Source organism: Pelophylax lessonae, assembly GCF_965119305.1.
Source record: "Pelophylax lessonae genome assembly, chromosome: 2".
In the NCBI taxonomy this organism is placed as follows: domain Eukaryota; kingdom Metazoa; phylum Chordata; class Amphibia; order Anura; family Ranidae; genus Pelophylax; species Pelophylax lessonae.
Window position 1 is genome coordinate 211934501 of NC_138769.1, and position 25146 is coordinate 211959646.

General features: G+C 44.7%; 1 protein-coding gene across 1 annotated transcript in view; it reads left to right on the forward strand.

Annotated features, from left to right (window-relative positions):
- Nucleotides 1–25146, forward strand: part of LOC309547665 (amine oxidase [flavin-containing] B-like) — a 151447-nt gene that overhangs the window by 87834 nt on the left and 38467 nt on the right. Inside the window, exons 10-12 of the mRNA XM_082247560.1 lie at nucleotides 10129–10182; nucleotides 18909–18966; nucleotides 21736–21833. Coding sequence (XP_082103686.1) covers nucleotides 10129–10182; nucleotides 18909–18966; nucleotides 21736–21833 — 210 coding nt within the window. The remainder of the gene's footprint in view (nucleotides 1–10128; nucleotides 10183–18908; nucleotides 18967–21735; nucleotides 21834–25146) is intronic.

Below are 25146 nucleotides of genomic sequence, written 5' to 3' on the forward strand. Positions count from 1 at the left end.
CGGCTCTAGACTTTTTGAGGCCTTAGGCGAAATTAAAATATGAGGCCCCCCTTGCGCGATAAAACCCCAGGCGCCCCAGGGAGCTATGTAAGAGGCACCGTGACCCAAGGACTCGAGAGCCATGTTTATGCCACGGTCTTATCTTCAGCAGAACTTCTGCTGAAGATAAGACCGTGGCATAAACATGGCTCTCAGTCAAGTCCTTGGGTCACGGTGCCTCTTACATAGCTCCCCCATGGGTATAAAAAAGGAGATCTCGATAGTGAGGCTGAGGTACCTTCCAGTTATTTTATTCAAAGATCAGCTTCCCCTCTGCCCTAGAAAATGGGTGCGTGCGCTCCTGCAAAGCGACATCTGGGCACATGATTTTGCAGGAATCTGCCAACCTGCAGTATATGTTTTGGTGGCTGGTCAGCAAGTGCTAAAAGATAGGGGGGAAAAGAGAAACCCCGTCTGATATATTTTATTTATATATATATATATATTGACACTCACACACACACAGAGTTTGGTCAGAAATATGGTACACTTCATGAATCACAGGTGTCAAAGTGACGACATGTTTTGCGTTCAAAGCAGAAGTGATGTAACAGGGGACGGTAGGTGGCATCCCATATACTCCAAATATACAAAGAATACTGGACACACCAAACTGGATTAATAATGTCCCTGGAGCCTTTTTTTATTGGTTTTTAAAAAAATTAACAATTCACTAACTCTTTTAACCACTTCAGCTCCAGAACATGTTACCCCCTCTATGCAGAAGTGCAGGCAGTCTACACCATTCACCTGGGATCTGGCACCTTATTAAAGCTGTGACGCGTGACAGGCGTTATTCCCTTGAATTTTAATCTAATTTTTTCAATTGCATAGGATTATAGGACGTTTCCCATATTAATTATATTTTTCATTTCAAGCCAGCCTGGAATGGTACTTATAACTTAAATATTCAAATTTCAGGAGGATGACAGGTGTCAGGACAGTCCTCTGCAGCTGCAGGCGGCGGCTGGCTGCCTCTTGGACAGGACAGGCCTTCTTTTTGCAGTCAGTCACCCACTCTGAGTCCTCCAGTCCAGCTACAGTCCTTACCTTTTCGTCTTCTTCTTCTGGTCTGCTCTTATCTTCAAGTTCTCCTCATGGTACCGATCCCGGGAGAATGCAGAGGAGGGGTTACGTGACATCACGTCGTGACATCATCGCTATCCCGGACCATGATTCGTGGAATGCAGGAGAAAGAGCAGCAGCCCAACCAGAAGAAGCCGATGTGAGTGCGTCAGGGGCGTACCTAGAGCATTTGGCACCCGGGGCGGATCTTATATCTGGCACCCCCCCCCCCCCCAGGCGGAAAGACGACGCACCACACATCGACGTGTCATCAAGTGCACTGCGGCCTTAAACCTGAAAGAATTCTCCTCCCTCTGCTCCCCCTGGGCGGCCAGGCCCCCCTCCTCCTCTGCAAAAACGGCGCCGACTGACCTGAGGCACCAGACAGAAATACATTTAACTGCCAGTGGCATCACTAGGATTGCAGTCACCTGGTGCATTAAAACATGGTGTAACTCCTCCCCCAAAAAAGATGATTTTCCGGTTCTCTGAAAGTGCGCCAAAGATGCAGCATGTGGGACTTTTGGTGCGCTTTCAGAAAATGCAGGAAAAAAAAAAAAAGCGCAATCTAATAGAAATCTATAGACTGCAGCTATAACTGCGGGTAAAATGTAGGAAGACCCTCTTTACATTACACAGCCCCTGTACCTCTGGACCCCTTTACATTACACAGCCCCCGTACCTCTGGACCCCTTTACATTACACATCCCCCAACACCTCTGGACCCCTTTACATTACACATCCCCCAACACCTCTGGACCCCTTTACATTACACATCCCCCCACACCTCTGGACCCCTTTACATTACACATCCCCCAACACCTCTGGACCCCTTTACATTACACATCCCCCCACACCTCTGGACCCCTTTACATTACACATCTCCCCACACCTCTGGACCCCTTTACATTACACATCCCCCTACACCTCTGGACCCCTTTACATTACACATCCCCCTACACCTCTGGACCCCTTTACATTACACATCCCCCTACACCTCTGGACCCCTTTACATTACACATCCCCCCACACCTCTGGACCCCTTTACATTACACATCCCCCTACACCTCTGGACCCCTTTACATTACACATCCCCCTACACCTCTGGACCCCTTTACATTACACATCCCCCACACCTCTGGACCCCTTTACATTACACATCCCCCCACACCTCTGGACCCCTTTACATTACACATCCCCCCACACCTCTGGACCCCTTTACATTACACATCCCTCCACACCTCTGGACCCCTTTACATTACACATCCCCCCACACCACCCCCCTCATGGAACCCTTTAGATTATACAGCCCCCCCCCCCCAAATGAACCATTTACATTATACAGCCTCCCCCCATGGAACCCTTTAGATTATATATACAGTATATATACACAGCCCGCCCCCATGAACCATTTACATTACATTATACAACCCCCCCCCCCCCATGGAATCCTTTAGATGATATATACAGCCCCCCACTCCCCCCCCCATGGAATCCTTTAGATGATATATACAGCCCCCCACTCCCCCCCCATGGAATCCTTTAGATGATATATACAGCCCCCCACTCCCCCCCCCCATGGAATCCTTTAGGTGATATATACAGCCCCCCACTCCCCCCCCCCATGGAATCCTTTAGATTATATATACAGCCCCCCCCCCATGGAATCCTTTAGATTATATATACAGCCCCCCCCCCATGGAACCCTTTAGATTATATATACAGTATATATACACAGCCCGCCCCCATGAACCATTTACATTACATTATACAACCCCCCCCCATGGAATCCTTTAGATGATATATACAGCCCCCCACTCCCCCCCCATGGAATCCTTTAGATGATATATACAGCCCCCCACTCCCCCCCCCCATGGAATCCTTTAGATTATATATACAGCCCCCCCCCCCATGGAATCCTTTAGATGATATATACAGCCCCCCACTCCCCCCCACCCATGGAATCCTTTAGATGATATATACAGCCCCCCACTCCCCCCCACCCATGGAATCCTTTAGATTATATATACAGCCCCCCACATCCTCCCATCCTACCTTATTAGGAGAGCAGAGCAGGGAGCAGTCAGTGTAAAGCAGAACAGGGCAGGGAGAATCATCATCAGCGCTGAATATAGAGCGGGAATTACTGAAGTTAAACTTGCTAGTTCACAGCAGGTGATTGGTTGCTAGGGGGTCCTAGCAACCAATCACCTGCTCATTAATCGGCAGTGTCCACCCGGGACCGCCCCACTGTATATTCAGCGCTGATGATTCTCCCTGTGGCTGTGCTGTTCTACACTCGCTGCCTCTTGCTCCGCTCTCCAGGGTCAGTGAGCGGCAGACTCGGCAGTTTGGTGGCCGGCTCTGGGTGTCACCCTGGGGCTCCCTGGCACTCCCCAATGTGTAGCACCCGGGGCGGACCGCCCCCCCCCGCCCCCTTGTTGGTACACCACTGGAGTGCGTGCACTGCGGGGCCTGGCTGGCTGGAGACTGGACTCGAGAATTGCCATACACCCACAGACAGTCTACTGGTGTAGCACGTAGCGCTGCTGCGCCCGGCATTTAATGTTGATGTCAGGATGTGGAGTGTGCGGATGCGGCCCCCGGCGACCTGGCGTGTCGCAAGGTGAAGGACAACTCTATTCATTAAAAAAAAAAAAAATGTTTGGGAAGGATCATGCGAGGCCCCTTTAAGTGCGAGGCCTTCGGCGGCCGCCTTACCGGCCTAATTAGAGAGCCGCCTCTGGGGCTTGATTTACTAAAACTGGAGAGTACAAAATCTGGTGCAGCTCTGCATGGCAGCCAATCAGCTTCTGACTTCAGCTTCTTCAATTAAGCTTTGACAGTAAAACCTGGAAGCTGATTGGCTAACATGCACAGATGCACCAGATTCTGCACTCTCCAGTTTTAGTAAATCAACCCCATAGTGTCCAGTGTGATGGTGCTTAGTGGTGTTAAAATCCTTCTTCCCTTGGTGCAACAGATTAGTGGTGTGGTAGATATCCAATCTTCCACCTAGTAAGCAGTGGCCACTCACCAGAAGCACTCAGGCCTCTGGGACCTAAAGTGCCTGTAGAACACCTCTCTTTTTGGGGACAACTTCCTTCTAGGGGTGGGACAGGATCACGTATATCCGCTTGTACTTTTGGTCTCAAAGAAATGTAGAGAAACTCCTCATAGTGTAATAAGTTTTATTAAAACTTTGTGCAGAGTTTAAAAAGTGGGAACTCACATTTAGAGGTGCCTACAGGCAATGGTATAAAAAATCCAGGAACCGCCGCTCCGTAACTGGCGTGTGTTCCAATTCTGCGTCTCAACCCCGCTCCGACAAGCCGCTAACTAGAATTGAAGTTGTGCTGAAACCTCAATGCATTTCACCAGGAAGTGGTGTCATCAGGAAGTGGATTTGTAGTATTGTCATTGTGCTACACACAAGGTAGAACTGTGTGTCAAATCGAACAAGTCCACCCACTACAGGCTGTTGCAGAAAACTGCAGGGAGTGGATACAAGACAAGGACAAGGAGAAAGAGCAGCTGTGACTGGTCTTTATCAGGGCCATCTTACCGAATGGGCACGCCGGGCAGTTGCCCGGGGGCCCCACTTGCCTGGGGGGCCCCACCTGCCCAGCGCCGCAGCCCCAGCCAAGCATTACTCCTGATTCCCATGTGCATCTCGCCGCCGAACTTAGCAGGTGGCAAGCACATGTTGGCCTTGCAATGTTGTCTGGCCACTTGGGCCGTGGAGGGGGAGCCCACAACTGCACGAATGCCGGTCCGCCTCCACGGGAACAGGCACACACAGGACAGTCGAGTCTGACTCCCGTCCATGTGTGTGTTCACCGGACCCAGCCGCCCAACTTGGAAGCTGTCGTTAGCCTGGCACTGCTGTACCAATAAATATCGCCTTATCGATAATTTGCATTTTTATTCTCGTGGGTGATTGTGTAGGCAGGGCCCCAGTGCACTGCATTGCCCAGGGGCCTATAATGCTCTTAAGATGGCACTGGTCTTTATTAAAGGAAACTCCTGTACAGAGGTAAAGAAAAGGTGTTGTTTCTCTGTGGATTACTTCACAAATATGGAAGAAATACACAAAGAACACCCAAGATCAGAGTGAGAATGCACACAGCTTTTGTATTTAGAAAATATTTTGTATGCCCTTGGTGTCAGCTTTTAGGACATATTGGTTATCTAATTGTGAACAGTTTCTGTACTTCCACAAATGCATAGGAATAATAAATATTGAAAAAGAAGTATTGAGAATTAGAAAAAAACAATTATACTCACCTAGGTGGATGCAGCATAGATCCGACACTACATTTGTCCCCCGCCACCACTGATCACTCAGTATTCTGTGAACAGAGAGCTGGAGACTGTCAGTCTCCAGCTCTCTCCTCTAGCAACCCCACCCCCATGCTCGTTGAAGCACTGGGCTATAGAGGGAGGCAGGAAGGGCTGGCTCAGGCTCTCAGTGGCTTACTAAGAGGCTGAGCCAACTATCAGTCCAGGTTTTGGGTGGATACATAGCATATGTTCAGGATCTTTTCAGAGCCTGGACCAGATCTGTGACGTCATCATGAAGTCTGCTGTTGGCTGAAAATGGATAACAGTACAGAATGAACTGCACTCCTGTGATACACAGAAGTATAGACAAAATAGCTTTGGTTATTCTTCTCCTTTCAACCTTAATGTGTACATGCTAATCATTGATATTTTACTTAGCATTATGGTAATGCGGAACAAGAGTCATTAGAAAAGTGTGATATGTTGCGTGTACACATTCAATTGTTTTTAATAGAGGTTGGGCTTAGAAAAGGAGCTGTTTTGTGCAGATGTTGGGAATTCGTTCAAAATTCAGAGCAAATTAGGTAAAGAGCATTCTTAAATTTTAAAATGGTTAAAGGCATGTGTATAGTAGTGGCTTAAGGTCCTGTTATCTAAAATCTTTGATATATTTTATGTTCTAAATCTTTCCAGAGTACTTCTGGCTGGGGAGATCTAATTCATGTTCTGCAGTACTTTAAATAAAACATGATATTGCTTTGTATATGTCTTGTATATTACCTTGTTCTGTCTCATTCTGAATATAAATAGAAAAGAGGACATTTTAAAACCTCTTCTGTTTGATTCAGCTTTACAGTATGTTTTATAGCATAATAATCTGGATCATATTGTAAATTTTTACAAGAATGGTGTACACCTTTTATGTGTGTGTTTATTAAACAATGAGAATATTTTTCCAGTGGCGTTTCCACACACATTTGACAATGGTTTTGCTATGACAATAAGGTAAATCATTTTTTTATATTTTGATTTGTCATACATGCCTGTGATTGCTTCAGTACTCTTCCTCTGTATGAGGTCACCAGCCTGTTGCCAATTATTTTGGCAAATGGTATCGCAGTAAATCCACAGCAAGGTGCTGTCTTAAAGCATTATCACTAGAGCTGAGCGGACACCTGGATGTCCGTGTTCGGCGGGTTCGGCCGAACTTGAAAAAAAAGTCCGGGTCCGTGTCCCGGACTTTTGCCGAACTTTTCCCGGACACCGAACCCCATTGAAGTCAATGGGGACCCGAACTTTCAGGCACTAAAATGGCTCTAAAACACCAATGGAAAGGGCTAGAGTGCTGCAAATAGAAGCAAAACGTAGTTAAGAGCATGGCAAGTGCTCTGCAAACAAATGTGGATAGGGAAATAAATTAAAACAACCAAAAAAAACCCAGAAAAATAAAACAATGTTCTTCATCTCTGAAGGACGAGGCCCATATGGAGTAGGAGGGAGGTTGAGGTGGTGGTGGATGTGGCTGTGTCATAGGCGTGCGCACAGGGTGTGCCGGGTGTACCTGGGCACACCCTAATCACCTAGGGCACATTAGTATTGTCGCTCTGTTTGCCAGTGAGGAGATGGGAAAGATCTCCCTCGGACCTGCTCTGCTCTATTTCACTTTGCCAGCAGGGAGAGTAATGTATCGGGGCCATGTACATGTAGGCAAACACATGCATGTGTATTTCAACTTTGGGGTGCACACCCTTATGCAATAGGCTGTGCACACCTATGGGCGGTGTAGGTGAAAGTGGCGGTGGAGGAGGACCAGGGCCGGATTAAGAGCATCATGGGCTTGGTGCTGAGGATTTTGAAGGGCCTTAAGGGCCGTGTCTTGGCATGCACCCAGAGGAGGAAGGGTGCAGCCATGCATGCCTAATTCAACATGGGATGCTGTCTCTGAAGCCCATAAACACATCCATGCATCGGCAACTGTCCCTCCTTGTCCGGCCTTCGTGCTGTGTGGGGAGGTTCTGAGGGAGCTGCCTTGGGAAGCGAGCATAAAAGCCAGACTTCTGTGTTTACAAGTGACAGAAGAGCGGTAACAGTGAATATGGCCAACCCGGGGCCTATATTAAGGTAGGGGCCTGGAGCTGCAGCTCCAATAGCCCCTACGTTAATCTGGCCCTGAGGAGGACGAGGTAGCCAACACTGCTTTTTTTCAGAAATTTTAAATGAGGGTACACCCCAAAAGAGTGAGAAAGAGCAAAAATAGAACAATGGCTGGGTAAGGTCGGTATCCATCGCTATTCTGCACAAGGTACGGAAAAGTCCCGTGGGATCCATGCCTGGTTCATTTTAATGAACGTGAGCTTGTCCACATTGTCTCTGGACAGGCGGCTGCGCTTGTCTGTGATAACACCCCCAGCCGTGCTAAATACACGTTCAGATAATACACTGGCTGCAGAGCACGCCAGCACCTCCAAGGCGTAAAGGGCAAGCTCAGGCCATGTGCCCAACTTGGAGACCCAGAAGTTGAAGGGGGCAGACCCGTCATTCAGTACGTCTAGGCGTGTGCACACATACTGCTCCACCATGTTGGTGAAATGCTGCCTCCTGCTAAGACGTTCCATATGAACTGCTGGTGCTGCTGTTTGTTGTGGCGTGCTGACAAAGCTTTTCCACATTTCGGCCATGCTAACCCTGCCTTCTGAGGTGCTGGCGGTGCTCTTCCTCCTCCTCCTCTGCCTTGTGCTTCCACTGTGGCCCCGCTGTCAGATGGGAATGCCAGCAGCATCGCGTCTACCAGCGTGCGCTTGTACTCGCGCATCTTGCGATCGTTCTCCAGTGAGTGAATTTGGATGTAAATACCCTCAAATTAAAGCTGAAAGTCTGCAGTTAAAACACATCTTGTTTCATTTCAAATCCATTGTGGTGGTGTATAGAGTCAAAAAGATTAGAATTGTGCTGATGTCCCAATATTTATGGACCTGACTGTATTAGCAAAAGAAAAGGCAGGTAAAGAGTAGTAAATGTTAGCACCCCTTTTTTGAATCAGTACTGTCCACTCCATATCGCTGTCATTTTACTAACACTGGTAAAAAAAAAAAAGTCTTATAGAGGAACAAATTAAAGAGTATGGGAAGCCAAAACACTTTTTATTATTAGCACATAAAATAAAGTAGAACTATAGGCAAAATGTTTTCTTTCACTTTGGATAGAGTAAGGGAGGGTTATAACCCCTGTCAGTTTTGTTTTCGCCATCTTTGTCCCATTGCAGAGATTTCCCTTCACATCCTGCCCCATAGCCAAAAAGAAAGTGGAAGGAAATCCCTGCAAATTAGGAAATTCCTTGAGGACCCCCAGAAAATGAGAACTAGTGTCTTCATTGGAAGATTTCCCCTTTATTACTTTTCTGGGGACAACCCAAAATTTGGGATTTTCTTTTACTTTCAATGATAATGGTTAACAGGTCAAATAGAGAGGGGGGATCTCCCTAATGGGGGTATAGACTTACAAATTGACAGGTGTTCTAATCCTTCTCTCCTCTATCCAAAACTAATACAAAAGTTTTGCTTTTATTTATACTTTAAGTAAGGTTTATTTTGCTGTCGTTCCATAATGGGGAGATTTCCCTCTACTCCCTGCCCTGCCCTTCTTAGAGAGTTAATACCAGAACAAGCATCCCTAGTGGCTAATTTCCTCTCTATTCTTGTTCTGGTAACAATTCAAACTTTTGGATTTCCTATCGCTTTCAGTCACAGAGACATTGGTTACCAGGATAAAACCGAGAGGATGAATCTCCCCAACCAGGGACACAACCATCAATAAAAACTTGACAGGTTCTAACCCTTCTCTACTCTATCCAAAACTAAAAAAAAAAACACGTTTTTGGTTTGCATACACTTTAAAAAAGGTTTATACATTGATTACCCAAATTTAAACTGAAAACTGTGCTACTGGAGCTAAAATCATTCCCACCATAAAGATAGTGACAGAGCAAGCAAAGCTTTCATTTAAAGAGGTTGTAACTGCAACCTGAAAGAGAAACCCACAATGAGCTAGTATGCATCGCATACTAGCTCATTATGAAATACTTACCTAAGAACGAGCCCCCGCCGTGCCGCCTGCTCACCTGTATGACGGGCGACATGTCTAGTCGCCTGTCTTCCGGGATCGCGGCATCCGGCCATCTGATTGGCCCGGAGCCGCGGTGACATCACTCCCGCGCACGCGCGCGGGAGCCGATGGTCACGGCACGGGGCTCTGAAGAAACGGCACCAGCGGCCGTTCCTTCAGAGTGCATGCGCCAGTGACGTCACTGGCTGCATGTAAGGTAAATATCTCCTAAACGGTACATGTTTAGGAGATATTTACAGTACCTATAGGTAAGCCTTAATATAGGCTTACTTATAGGTAAAAGTGGCAGAGGAGGATTTACTTCCTCCTTAAGCAGCATTTGTCATAGCTGTACTGTATCAAGGTAAAATCTCCCTGCAAGGGTCTTTGAGAACTACAGTCTTAAAAAGCTTTGGTAGGAGTTCTATTAATCATTTTGTTGAGTACACTGTTTTCTGAATAATTTATTTTCACAAATGTGTTAGTTAGTTTGTTTAAGAATCCCTTTTATGGTGCAATGCCTGTAGAGCTGCATATATTCTATAATCTTTGTCTGGCTGAAATACTAAAACCCCTAGGAAGTAAGCTTTGTTCCCTATATGTGCTTCACAGTTTAATTACGTATTTTATTTCCTTCAGATTCATCCTCTCCAGAAAAGCATCTCTGCTGGCAAATCTGAGCAAGGAAGAAAGGTAATAGAGTTTGCATTTAATATGTATTTCCTCCTAGGTACAGTACTTTAATACTATAAGCATCCTGCTAGGACAATAGCAAAATTGACAACCTTTATTACATCCCATTGAAAGTAAAAATAGTACTTATCTCTTGTCAATATGGACTTTTAAAGGACATTTAAATCTGAAATGGTGTTTTTTAAATAAAAGCGTTTTAAAGAGGGATTTCACTTTTGTTAAAATATATATATATATATATATATATATATATATATATATGTGTATGTATATATTTATATATATATATATATATATATATATATAATGTGTGTGTATATATATATATATATATATATATATATATATATATATATATATATATATATATATATATATATATGTGTGTATATATATAAATATATATGCAGGTATATATATATATAAAATATAACATTGCCACACAAGCCTTTTTGTAATTTATTGTTATTAAAAATGGCCTCTCCATTTTAAACTAAAGCTGCTGAAATGCTCTAAAACTGTCAAATTAATTTAATGCAATATGGCAGCCTGGAGGCATTCTGTACACAGAACACCCACAAAAATGTAATTTCCTGCTTGAGTGATGGGCTCACTGACTCTGATTTCTGCACTAAGATACACGTACAATTTTAGGTGTCTTCTGCAAAAGGGATTTCATTTTTGGGGAGATACTTCCTAAGGATTATTTACTTATAAGGCCTGGTTCACACCTACAGTATGCATTTTTTTTTTTTAGCATTTTCCATTTTGCTGAAACACACTACAGTCCATTTAACATGGTTTCCTATGGGTCACATTCACATCTGTGCATTTTATGGAAAAGGCCAGGGACTTTTTTTCCTGGTTTTTGGTTCTATAGATTTCAATGGATCAAAAACGTGTATTGAAAAACGCAAAATACACCTGGAATATGCAACCTGCATAGGTGGGAACCAGGCCTTATGGGATGCAGACACCGCAAAGCTCCTTGTTAGAATGCTGAAAGTGCACCAGGTGGTTCAAAGAATCCAGACCATCCTTTTAAAGCAATATATGTATTATGCTGCGCTGGATTCAGATTGTATCTATCACCTTTATAAATTGAGCAGCAGCCAACACAAAATCTTGAATATAGTAAAAGATCATCAAGATAGTAAACACAGGTGCAGCGCTAATTAAAAACAAACTATAATCAATGTCCATATCCAAGAGGAAAAGAACCAAAAGGGTGTCCACTCTAGTTAAGGAAATCTTCTGTTAGTGTTAAGAGAACCGTCACCAGCACCCAATCACACAGCCTCTTACTGAATCACATCAACCCTCATCGCAAAGGTCAATGCCAGCAACAAATCTCAGATGAATCAGATGTGGCTGTAAGATCCTCCTGGTGTTCACCCTATGGTTCCTCTGTCTCACTCCCAATAATGTCATCCGATCATGTGGGAACAAGTAGGACACCTCTCATAGTGCAGTAGAGTCCAATAGATTTATTGATAAAATAATACCAACTAACATTTAAGCAAAGTATCAGCAGTACATCATCGTCACCCTAGGCAATTATGTTGAAACCGCAGATACAGGTTTCCAACCAACAATATGGCAGCTGTGTCCCCCGTCTGCATGTACGTCACACGTCGTTGGCTTCTCCCAATACGTTTCCTCACTAAATGATGTCACCCACCCTGACGACGTCATTTAGTGACGAAACACGTTGGGATGAGCCAATGGTGTGTGACGTACATGCAGCTGGGGGACGCGGCGGCCATATTGTTGGATGGAAACCTGTATCTGCGGTTTCAACATGATTGTCTAGGATGATGATGATGTACTGCTCATACTGTGCTTAGATGTAAGTTGGTATTATTTTACCAATACATCTATTTGACTCTACTGCACTATGAGAGGTGTCCTACTTGTTCCCACATGATTGGATGACATTATTGGGAGTGAGACAGAGGAACCATAGGGTGAACGTCAGGAGGATCTTACAGCCACATCTGATTCATCTTAGATTTGTTGCTGGCATTGACCTTTGTGATGAGGGTCAATGCGATTCGGTAAGAGGATGTGTGATTGGGTGCTGGTGACAGTTCTCTTAACACTTACAGAAGATTTCCTGAACTAGAGTGGACATCCTTTTGGTTCTCTTCCTCTTGGATATGGACATTGATTATAGTTTGTATTTGATTAGTGCTGCACCTGTGTTTACCATCCTTTTCAAGCATCAGTCTGTAACGCTCCTGCGTTTTTAGTATAGGCTGGATTTGCAGCTGCAAAATCTCCACTCAGTAGTCATGTAGAGATGTGTTGAATACCAGATCCAACTCTCCAGGACTCATCACTGTGGGCCTGTCAGCTTCAACATACAGATATATACACACTCAATGAGATGTTCCTGGAGTGATAGGATGTATATGATAGTATGAAGGTGATGTGCTGAAGGGACAGGTGTGAACAGTGACAAGGATGGTAATCACTTGATAGGTTTGTATAGGAGAGTTCAAGATGGTATTTAGGAATGCAGATAGGTTAGTATCGAGTATGCTAATAGGTGGTGAGGACAGCAGATGACAAATACAGGATAGACTAACCCAGTGCAAGGATAGATAGTAGTAGACAGGAGAGCTAGCAATCTATGCAGCAGTGCAGATGATAGATGGGAGTAGGCTCAAGAGCTAGCAATCTATGTAACAGTGCAGATGATAGGATAGTATGGATAGGTAGTAACAGTCCTTAATGTGCATAGGTAGATAGTGCAATAAGGTTATGGAGGGTTCCCCTGCGGGGTACTTATCACTTGTAATGTTAGTAGTTTAGAGAGGTCCAGTAGATAAGGAATGATCCGGTAGCGAGATACAGGGATCAGTAGCGAGGTTCCGGTCTGCTCCAGGTAAAGGGAATAGCTGGAGGTTCCGATCGAGAGACAGGCTTGAAAGCATGTGGATAACAAGGCAGTAAAGCAGGGTGAGATAGCCATGAGTAGAAGCAGTATTCCAAGAGTGATCGGGTAGCGAGATACAAGATCAGTGAGTGAAACAAGTCCAGGTAGCGAGATACATGAGCGAGTAACATCAGGTATGGCTGCTTCAGGCATGGCTTGATCGAACCAACCATGCGGTTGAACGAACAATCTGAGTGAGACCGCCGGCGGTTGAAATAGCCGCTCTGCGGCGCTCAGCAGTGACATCATCGTTCTTAAAGGTATATGCGTACCACCTGAAGAGAAAGGTGGGACGGATTACAGAGAAAGTGGTGATTAAGGGTATCGGAGGTACCAGAATCTTACACAGTCCTGCAAGGACTTGGTGAAACAAGCAGCTTTTTCTTCAGAGCAGAAACAGGTAGAACTATGCTATAAAGTTTATTAAAGTTCCTGCAATGCACATAGATCACCCAGAGGGGATTTCTTTTTTTCTCAACAAAAGTGGAGTTACACTTCAAGTAAAGAAGTCCATCTGTTGACTGTATTTTTGTTTAAAGTCATGGCACCTGTATTTTTTTTTATTTGTGTTCATTTTTGCTATGGATTTAACAAAGGAGGACATAATTTGTATTACCTGGGTATGTTCTAGAAGCAAACTACAAAAAAAACCTTCACTGTTAACATGTGAATAAAAAAAAAAAAACAGAGAGAAGTCCCTAATTTTCCATCCCTTTCCATAATTGTAGGCAGGGATTAAAGCAGGATCAGCAGAGTGAGATTTTATTGTTACTTAGCCATAATGTTTATGTATGTTTATATTAGATAGGCTGGCACTGGTGTAGGATTCTCTAAATAAACCCAGTGCTCCTGCCTGACATTTCATTCCTTAGGAACCATATAAACAGTATATACTTAGGTATAGCTTTTTTGCAATGAAGTAGATAGGTTGTTTTATCTGTTCAGTTATTTCTTTGATTGAAAGCTGGTTAAAAAAAGTTGACATTACTAGAAAGTTGTCATGTGGTGGAGTGAAACCCTTCAAAAATCTATAGGGAATGGTTAAAAGCAAATCAATTTTTACACAAACATATATCCTATAAAGACCCATTTTTATGTTTACAATTTACAACAGTTTGGACAAATACTTTGAATTATGAATATGCTTAGACAAATACTTGGAATTATTAATAATATTGGCTATTTATATGGAAATAAAGAGTTGGTTTACACGATTGCTTTTCTGTTTCCATATTACGTCAATGCTTAGTCCTGTCCTTTGCTGTGGAGATAATAGTTTGTAGTATGGACAGGACTACAGCAGGATTGAATACACTGTCAGTATGTGTGAGTTCTTGATATAAGCTAAAGTAAATGCAAATTAAGCTTGTCCTGCTTCGTTTGACAAAGAAAGAATCTACCTTTCCGGTGTATGTATTCAGAGGATTTAGTGAAACCCTAGAGCTCTTCAACCTGAGTGGGTGTGGGTCAGACCCCCCCCCCCCCCCGGTCTCTCTGGCTAGTGTTCTGCAGGTGAAAACTGCATAGTATTTAGATCTTACACATCCACAAGCAGGCAGAGCAATGAAAGGAAAAGACGTGTTTCATCACATTAGCTCTCCAAAATTGGTGATGTGATGCAGGGCCAGTGCTAGACTATTTTGCCACCAAGGCAAGACCAGCTACTTGCGTCCCCCCCAAAAAAAAAAAAAAAACACCTTTAAAACATTTTTAAAACACGGCACTGCACTATGGGTGAGCAGGGTTTTAGGTAGAAATGCATCTGTGGTGTCACTGGAAAAAAGATTGTCCCTGCATCCTTGGTGTCACTGAAATAAAAAAACAAAATTTCACTGGAAGTAGAAATGTCCTTGTGTCCGTGTTGTCACTGGAAAAAAAATGTTTTCCCTGCGTCCATCATATATGATGTGCACCAGTAACTTTAACCACTTAAGCCCCGGAAGATTTTACCCTCTTCCTGACCAGGGCCTATTTTGCGATTCGGCACTGCGTGACTTTAACGGACAATTGCGCGGTCGTGCGACGCTGTACCTAAATTAATTTGGCGTCCTTTTTTTCCCACAAAGAGAGCTTTCTTTTGGTGGTATTTGATCACCTGTACGATTTTTTGATCATGCGCTATAAACAAAAAAATAGCATCAATTTTGCAAAAATAACAATATTTTCACATTTTTTTTATATGAAATTCCCCCCAAAAAAATGTAGAAATCAAAATGTTTTAACATTTTAGGCCAATTTTTTTTTTTACCATATGTTTGGTAAAAAAAAATCACAAAAAGCGTATTTTGATTGGTTTGCGCAAAAGTTATTGCGTTTAATAACAAAGGGAAAGATTTTTGTCATTTTTGTTGTTTTTTTTTTAGAGCGTAATGGCGGCGATCTGCGATTTTTTTTGCGGGACTGCGACATTGGGGCGCACAGATCAGACCCTTGACTGACATTTTTGACACTTTTGGGGTTACCAGTGACATTACTACAGTAATCCGTGCTATATATATGCACTGTTACTGTAAAAATGACACTGGCAGTGAAGGAGTTAACTGTATTGGAGAGGGAGGGGTTAAGTGTGTCCTAGGGGCATGCTTCTAACTGTGATTGGCTGTGGCTTGATGTGTAATTTGATCATCATTCTTACACAATGAGAACTGACAGGCAGCTTTGTTTACACTAGCCACCTGCCTTTCTCCCGCTGTCATGGACGATTGCGAGTGCCCGGCGGACATCGGGTCCGCCGGGCACACACGCGGGGGGGTCCGTGACCGCGCGGGAGCGCGCCTCCGGCGTCGCGCGCTTGCTCCCAAAACCCTCACAGGCTAGCGACGTAGCCCTACGTTACTCTGCCTGTGAGGGGCTGACTGCCGACGTAAATAGTCGTGCGGCAGTCGGCAAGTGGTTAAGGGGCTTTGGTGGTAGGAAGCTGGCAGTGGCAGCCATCTCCATACATCCCCCCATCTCCATACATTCCCCACCAGCTCCATACACCCCCCAGCTCCATACAATCCCCCATCTCCATACACCCCCCCCCAGATCCATACACCCCCCCAGCTCCATACATTCCCCCCCAGCTCCATACAATCCCCCATCTCCATACATCCCCCCCCAGCTCCATACATCCCCCCCCCAGCTCCATACATCCCCCATCTCCATACATCCCCCCAGCTCCATACAATCCCCCCATCTCCATACATCCCCCAAGCTCCATAGACCCTCCCCCATCTCCATACACCCCCCGTCTCCATACTTTCCCCATCTCCATACATTCCCCTCCCCATCTCCGTACACCCTCCATCTCCATACATCCCCTCCAGCTCCATACACCCCCCAATCTCCATACACCCCCAATCTCCATACATCACCCCATCTCCATACACCCCCCTCTCCATACACCCCCCATCTCCATACATTCCCCCCAGCTCCATACATCCCATCCAGCTCCATACATCCCCCCAGCTCCATACATCCCCCCCACCAGCTCCATACATCCCCACCAGCTCCATACAATCCCCCTAGCTCCATACAATACCCCCATCTCTCAACATTCCCACCCGGATCCATACATCCCCCAGCTCCATACATCCCCCCAGCTCCATACATCCCCCCAGCTCCATACAATCCCCCCAGCTCCATACATCCCCTCCAGCTCCATACACCCCCCTCTCCATACACCCCCTCCAGCTCCATACATCCCCTAACTCCATACACCCCCCTCTCCATACATCCCCCAAGCTCCATGCACCCCCCCTCCATACATCCCCCCTCTCCATACATCCCCTCCAGCTCCATACATCCCCTCCAGCTCCATACACCCTCCCAGCTCCATACATCCCCCCTCTCCATACATCCCCCCAGCTCCATACAATCCCCCCAGCTCCATACATCCTCTCCAGCTCCATACATCCCCCCAGCTCCATACATCCTCCCGTCTCCATACACCCCCCCTCTCCATACAACCCCCCAATCTCCATACATCCCCCAGCTCCATACACCCCCCCTCCATACACCCCCCCCTCTCCATACATTCCCCCCTCTCCATACATCCCCCCAATCTCCATACATCCCCCCTCTCCATACATCCCCCCAGCTCCATATATCCCCCCAGCTCCATATATCCCCCCCTCTCCATACAATCCCCCCAGCTCCATACATCCCCTCCAGCTCCATACATCCCCCCTCTCCATACATCCCCCCAATCTCCATACATCCCCCCAGCTCCATACACCCCCCCTCTCCATACATCCCTCCCCCTCTCCATACACCCCCCCATCTCCATTTACCCCCCCAGCAAGTTAGTATTAGATGTAAAAATCAGTCACAGACCTCAGATCAGAGCGGAGCTGTTGCAGAGAGTGGTGAGCTGCTCCCGCCTCCTCTGCATACAGGAAACACAGGAAGGGGGAGGGGCAGGTTCAGAGTGCTCTCCGCTCTCTGCAGTCTGCACTGACACAGGCAGGCTGCAGCCAGGGAGAGAGACCAGCTGCCATGTGTAACTCGCGGTGTGCGGGTACCAAGCCGCCCGCACCACCGCAAGTATTCCGGTACTCAGCCCTGATTCGCTGGGGACGATCCCGCCGAATCAGGGACACTTGAGAGGTAAGGCTGCACCCTAGGTGGCAGTGCACCCTAGGCGACTGCCTGTTTCGCCTAGCGGGAGCGCCGGCCCTGATGTGATGCAACACAGAGAAATGGCAAGGCATGGACTGGACACTGTAATCTGGAACAAGAAATAACCTGTCCCTGTAGCAAATAGGAACAACGTATGTGAATAAATACACTGAACAAAATTATAAATGCAACACTTTTGTTTTTGCTCCCATTTTTCATGAGCTGAACTCAAAGATCTAAGACGTTTTCTATGTACACAAAAGGCCTATTTTTCTCAAATATTGTTCACAAATCTGTCTAAATCTGTGTTTACTTCTCCTTTGTTGAGATAATCCATCCACCTCACAGGTGTGGCATATCAAGATGCTGATTAGACAGCATGATTATTGCACAGGTGTGCCCTAGGCTGGCCACAATAAAAGGCCACTCTAAAATGTGCAGTTTTATCACACAGCACAATGCCACAGATGTCACAAGTATTGAGGGAACGGGCAATTGGCATGCTGACTACAGGAATGTCCACCAGAGCTGTTGCCCGTGAATTGAATGTTCATTTCTCTACCATAAGCCGTCTCCAAAGGCGTTTCAGAGAAGTTGGCAGTACATTCAACCGTCCTCACAACCGCAGACCACGTGTAACCACACCAGCCCAGGACCTCCACATCCAGCATTTTCGCCCCCAAGATTGTCTGAGACCAGCCACTCAACAGCTACTGCAACAATCGGTTTGCATAACCAAAGAATTTCTGTACAAACTGTCAGAAACCATCTCAGGGAAGCTCATCTACATGCTCGTCATTTTCATCTGGGTCTTGACCTGACCTGGTTCGTTGTCGTAACCGACTTGAGTGGGCAAATGCTCATATTTGATGGCATCTGGCATTGTGGAGAGGTGTTCTCTTCACGGATGAATCCCGGTTTTCTTAGATCTTTGAGTTCAGCTCATGAAAAATGGGGGCAAAAACAAGTGTTGTGTTTATAATTTTGTTCAGTATACCTGGACATATGGAAATCGATCAGCCATGACACTGCAGCGACAACATGTGAGCCCTTCATTACAAGGTAAAGCAAACAAATAACACATGGAATATAACTACACTAATACCAAGTTAAAACAACAAAAATATTGGAAGTATACAATGCCTTCAAATTAACTATGTTCTGGCAAATCTTTTATGAACAGGAAAATAAAAATATGTGAATACTACGCCAAGGCCATGGGAACAGAAGAAGCACTCCATGTAAGTAATGCCCTGTGTAAGATAAGATGTTTAATTTTTAATTTCCTTACTGCTGTTTTGCATCATACCTCGGGTATATACCATACTGTTATCAGCCACAGCCATTATTTCTCATACCTTCAATTATGCTAAGACATTTTTTACGTGGATACTTATGGTCCAAGAATACAGATAACAGGCAATAAGAGAACAATCTTGAACATATCTGAAGATACAAAAAAAGTCATTGGGGTAGGTCTGATTTCCAAAATGCCTGGGACATGTTAGCATATGGCTACCACAAAGGTGAAGGATCCCTACTCCCTTAGCCTTTATAAAGTACAGTCTGTGCTTCTAGACAATGGCAAACATTTGGAAGAGACAACATTTTGCTACTTTTGAATGCTCAAGAACTTCTGGAGTCTCAGTAGAAAATGTATATATGATTCACTATGAAGAATAGATATTATACTTTTTTTAAAAGTAGAATACAAAAAAATAGCCCCTCCCCCAGTTCTTGCCTGATCTATATACCAGTTCGGAAGAGGCAATGCTGGAGCAGACTACCCCCCCAGCTAAAATTACCCTAAAGATAGTTTTCTCAGAAATACTGCCTGTACCTTGAGCCACACCGGAGAGGCAGCAGGAGCTTAGAGAGCTATAAAGTGGCTGGGAAACTGGTGTAAGAAGGCATGTTTTGGGTTTATGGAGAACTGGGCTTTATGGTTGGTTGTAGACTCTATAACAGAGGTGGACTGCACCTAAATGTAAAGGGTGCAGCTCTGTTGGGGGAGAAGATGGTCAGAAGGGTGAAGGAAGTTGTAAACTAAGATGTGGAGGGAGGAATTAAAGGAAGGTATACAGTGCAGTGAGCAAAGATCAGAGTGTACAGATGGGGGAAAAGTCGAATGGGGGGCCTCAAACCACATGATAGAGAAACTAAAAGGCTAGCAGGCATGCTGAAACTAAAGGAAATCAAAAGGTTTGCAGGGATAAAATGTGCACATGTACAAGATTAAAAGGCATGTATGCTTATGCTAGTAGTCTGATTAATAAAATGGAAGAACTAGAACTTCTGACATATTAGGGGGATTTTGACTCTGTCATAAACCCTTTTTGACAGCTCACATGACTGTCTTACTCCCTGCATTAGAGGGATCAGAGGGATAGGGTGGGTAGAAGAGCTGGAGGGGTATGTGAAGATCGATTTGATAGAGAATAGAGGGATGTTCTCCCATCCCCTTACTTAATACTCACCCAAGTCCTGTATTGATCCAGCGCTGTGTCCATTTGCAGCAGTGCTTGTATACCTTCCTGCTCTCACAGGCACAGGCAACAGTGGGAGTCATTGGTCTCTGCTTCTGTCAATCAAATCGTGTGAGGAGGAAATGGGGTGGTGGCAAGCTGCACTGTGTGTGTCTATGGAGGCATGGAAGCAGCTTGGGGTTTAGAGTCAGAGTGCTCAAAGCAGGGAAGTTCATAGTTAGGGGTGGAGTGGTAGGGATTCTGGGTGGCATGAAAATGCAATTTCAGGGTGCCGTGGGCCGGGGTACTGGGTTCCTAGTTCCAAATGCAAAAGCTGCCTATTTTTAAGCTTGTAGAGAGGCTTCTATGATTGAGCACCACCTAATATATTGAAGGCTCTTAGACCATATCACCCACTGATCTAAGGTAAGGTACTTATATGCATCTCTCAGCAAGTCATGTTCTAAGAAGAAGTCACAAATATGTTATTGGTGAAGGGAGATTTCCTGTGCTGAGATCTCAGATGATCACTGCAAATTAGAGAATATATTCAGCACTATCACTAAATGCCAGGTCTGTTCTGTGGTTAGTGTAGAGCAGGGTTTCTCAACCAGGGTTCTGTGGAACCCTAGGATTCCTCTGCCTCTCAGATAGTTTTCCAATGACACCATTGTTCCTTTTAGCTATCTCTAAGGGGGTAATTCTTTCCAATGATGACAAGAGTAAGGAGCATTCTTCCCACTGACTGTCACACTAATGTGTCATGAGTTGTAGATTTTTCATTTTAAGCAGAGGTTCCCCCAAGACCAGAAATGTATTTCAAGGGTTCCTCTGTGTTGAAAAGGTTGAGAAACGCTGGTGTAGAGTATTTGGGATAGTCCAATATGATGCCAATGTCTGGCATATGCACAAAAACAGAAGGTGAGTAATTGTGTCGCTGCCACTATATGCAGTAGCATCAGCATTTAAATGTAGAACCTCACCAACCACAGCAGCCATACCCAGCAGGAAACTCATTCAGAGTAATCCCTGCAGCAGGTGTATTTGGGCTTGATGCCACACCACTGGTGCATGCTACAGAATTTGCTATCAGTTTACCAATGTGCATTACTGTGCTCTCTACCACTACAGTGACACACCCTTCTGTATTCCGTATTTCTGCGTCCTTCCCCATTTTGAAGTCTTTCTATTACTTTTATTCTACTTAGACTAAACAGAAGGTGAAGGAAAATTCTTCCACATCTCATCTCTTTGACCAGTATCGGGTAGACAAAGAAGTGAGGAAAAATACTTAAAAAAACTGCATTTTCTAGCAGAGCGAGTAAGGTTTAGAACATCTGTCAGTGTTTTAGCTGTCTGTGCCCCATGAGGAAAATTTCCCCTCACTTCCTGTTCAAGTAATGGTGGTCAGACAGGACAGGGAGTGAAGAAAGATCTCCTCTATTGGGACAAAGACATTAGTCACACCAGCATTCTTAGTTTGTTAAAGATGTATGACAGCTTAATGTAATTGACTGCATTATATGGTTTTATTCTCTCTTAAAGCCTGTGCATTATGAAGAAAAGGACTGGTGTAAAGAACAGTACTCAGGTGGATGTTACACGGCATATTTCCCTCCAGGAATCATGACCCAGTTTGGAAGGTATGACTGTACAATCAGGCTGAAAAAGTATATAGTGTCCTGTAAATAGCAAATGCAGCCCCTGTATCTCCCATGGCAGGGGGTGGCTTAACTGGTTGGTTTGGAACCATGTCTATCTGAAACATTGAGATATTTTCTGTGTGAAATGAGCAACCATGATTGGAGCTAATTAATGGATGATTTTATCCACTAAGGCATATATTGACCACTTGAACGGGGTCAAAAGTTTCTGGTAAGCCTCCCTTTTGTCACACTTGAGTGCCATGACCCCTTTTCTCTTTGGGCGTCTGGACACCTTCTGTTTTCTTTTCTCTGGCGACACCCCTTCATGCATTTATTGAACTATTTATTCACGTTTGGAATCCATTTTTACTTGGAATCACCCTTCAAAGTTTGTGATAAAAGTTTGCTCCCTTCCCTCTCCTGACGGCTGCTGCAGGGGATGTTTTACAATAGAGAACCAGGAAGGGGTCAGTAAATATGTAATTTACCAGCTTTACCTTTTCTGAATGGACAGAGTCATAGTCAGTGACATTGTAAAAAAATAATGATAAAAAATAATACAAATAAAATACCAAAAAATAAAAACTACTGACACCAGTAGGCGAACTTCCAGGATCGCAAAGGTCACATGCGACCAGGCCCTGGCATTTCACCTCCGTGGGGAGGCCCCAAGATGGCAGGAAGGGGGCCCACTGCAGAACTTGTGAAAGGGTCCCGCTGCTGGACTGTAATGCTGCGGGACCATAATAAAGGGCCCCGCAACAAGAGTAAAGGGCCCAAAAATTTAGTGGGAAGAGCACCAGGCTTGAAAGCAAGGGCTCCTGCCAGGGGTCCAGGGGGGTCCTTCATGGTTTCTTGCACTGGGGCCCTGAAAGTTCTAGTTACGCCTCTGCAGAGAGATGAATCTTGTAATTTTTATACTTCAAAAATGAAAACTTCAGAGAAACGAAGACCCTTCTTAAGACCGGACAGATGCACAGGACTGGGATATCAAGCAGAGGAAATGTTAAGACTATGTCAGCCCGGCTCAGTTGTCTGTTGGTAAACTACTGAATCCTGTTTATTCTCTTTATCTGTACAGCAAGGGACTAGCTGTTCTGTAGTGCAGGATAAGAGTTGGGAGGTCTCCTTATGAGAAGGTCTCCTTAGTGCAGGATAAGAGTTGGGAGGTCTCCTTATCAGTGTCTTGAGCACACAGGAAGTGTGCTCAAGACACTGAACAACGCTGAATTCCTGACATGATCAATACGTTTTTTTGCACTTATAAAGCAGATACATTAAAATGGTTTAACTATGTATTTGACAGCGAATAGAGAAAACCTTGTAACCGCACTAAAAGTTAACATGTAACAAGAATATAGCAGCAAGCACACCAACAGATATAAATTGGTCTCAAAAACTAATATACAATAGTGCTGTGCATATAAAATATAGTACAAATTATAAGTAAAAAGAAAACTAGTGAATTTAATTATATCAATAAATGAAATCCAGTGAAAGTGAAAAGAGTCAAATAAAGTGCCAAATGTGAACATTGTGAAATCTTCAGCAAGTGTCCATATATTCATACAGCAATGTGTACCCCTACCAAACACTAAATAGCTCCTGATTACCAGAACTCTTTGACTCCCTATTACAGAGCAATCAAAACAAGCTTGTTATATGGACAGGTTTCCACCACAGAGCTGCCCACAGTCTCCACTTCAGGTAACGACTCATAGATCACCCTCCGGTTCAACAGTGTATCATGATTAAAAGAAGAACCAGAGGAACCGCATAATGTAAAACTGATAAAAAAAAAACTATCAAGGTTCACAGGGTGTGATGAAGTCACGAACTTAGACTCCATCCTATGCGTTTTGCTACAAATAGCATCTTCTGGGGCAGACCAAAAGAAAGAAAATAAGAAACGTTCATTGTTGGGATGTACATACAGTACAGTTCAAGAAACAAGGAAATTGAACAAAAGTGAACATTCTGAGCTGTCATGTGGCTAAGCATGGGCTAAGGGAATTTACTGTGACAACTGAAGTTAGTGTTCTGCATATCCCAGGAATGGGCAACTACGACCCTCCAGCCTTTGTGGAACTACATGTCCCATGTGGCATTGCAAGACTGATAGATAGTTACAAGCATAACTCCCAGAGGCAGAGGCATGATGAGAAGACCTACAGTTACAATAATGACTTCCTAAGGCAGAGGCATGATGGGACTTGTAGTTCCGCAGCAGCTCTGCGTAGTTCCAGGGGTGGGCAACTGTGACCCTCCAGCTGTTGTGGGACTGCATGTCCTATGAGGCATAGCAGGACTGACAGTTACAAGAATGACTCCTAGAGGCAGAGGCATGATGGGACTTGTAGTTTCACAACAGATGGAAGGTCACAGTAGTCCACCCCTGGTGTAGCCCATGGCAAACTTTAATAGGAATTCTACAGCTACAGCTCACTGCAACCCTTAAAATCTCTGACAAATACCAGACAAATATAAGAATTATCTGTAATCCAGCCACAATTAGACAGTAGATGAACACCCTGCACAGCAGCCAGAATTGCAAAATATCCCAGCTGTGACACTTGTCTACAAAAGCTTCAACTACTATGACAGCCTGCTTGAAAATACTACTAGAGTTTATATCTCAGGCTCCTACAAAACATTCATGCAGCTCAGCCAGAAATGGCCCTCTAGCTGGTAATACAGTTTGGACTTGTGTGGAGCCATGGAGCATGATCTTACTATGACTGAGTGACCCTAACATAAACCAGTATATTTGAAAACAGCATCTGTTCCCAGGCAGAGAAAGAGAGGAAAATAATCAAGCAACATCTGTTCCAGCAAAGCAAAGAGCCGAGATCTTAACCCATTCTGCACGTTGCTGTCCCTTCTTCGAACAGCATGCACACAGTGAGTCTGATGTGTCCACTCTCAGGGCTGGAGATTGTAGCTGGCAAACTGGAGGTATATCAATCATGTTAAATATTCTAAGACTCTGGCCAAACGTTGGGAAGATCCAAGCTCTGATCATTGCCACCAGTGGCACAGTACCATAAGCCTATGTTTATATGGGGCCTAGGTTATCCAACCCCCTTGCCATGGTAAGTAGTGATGAGCCGAACACCCCCCTGTTCGGTTTGCACCAGAACATCTCGAACAGGGGAAATGTTCTAGCGACCTCCATTAAAGTCTATGGCACACGAACATGACAAATCAAAAGTCCTAATTTTAAAAGCTTAAATGCAAGTTATTGGCCCAAAAAAGTGTACGGGGACCTGGGTACTGCCCTGGGGGACATAAATCAATGCAAAACATTTTT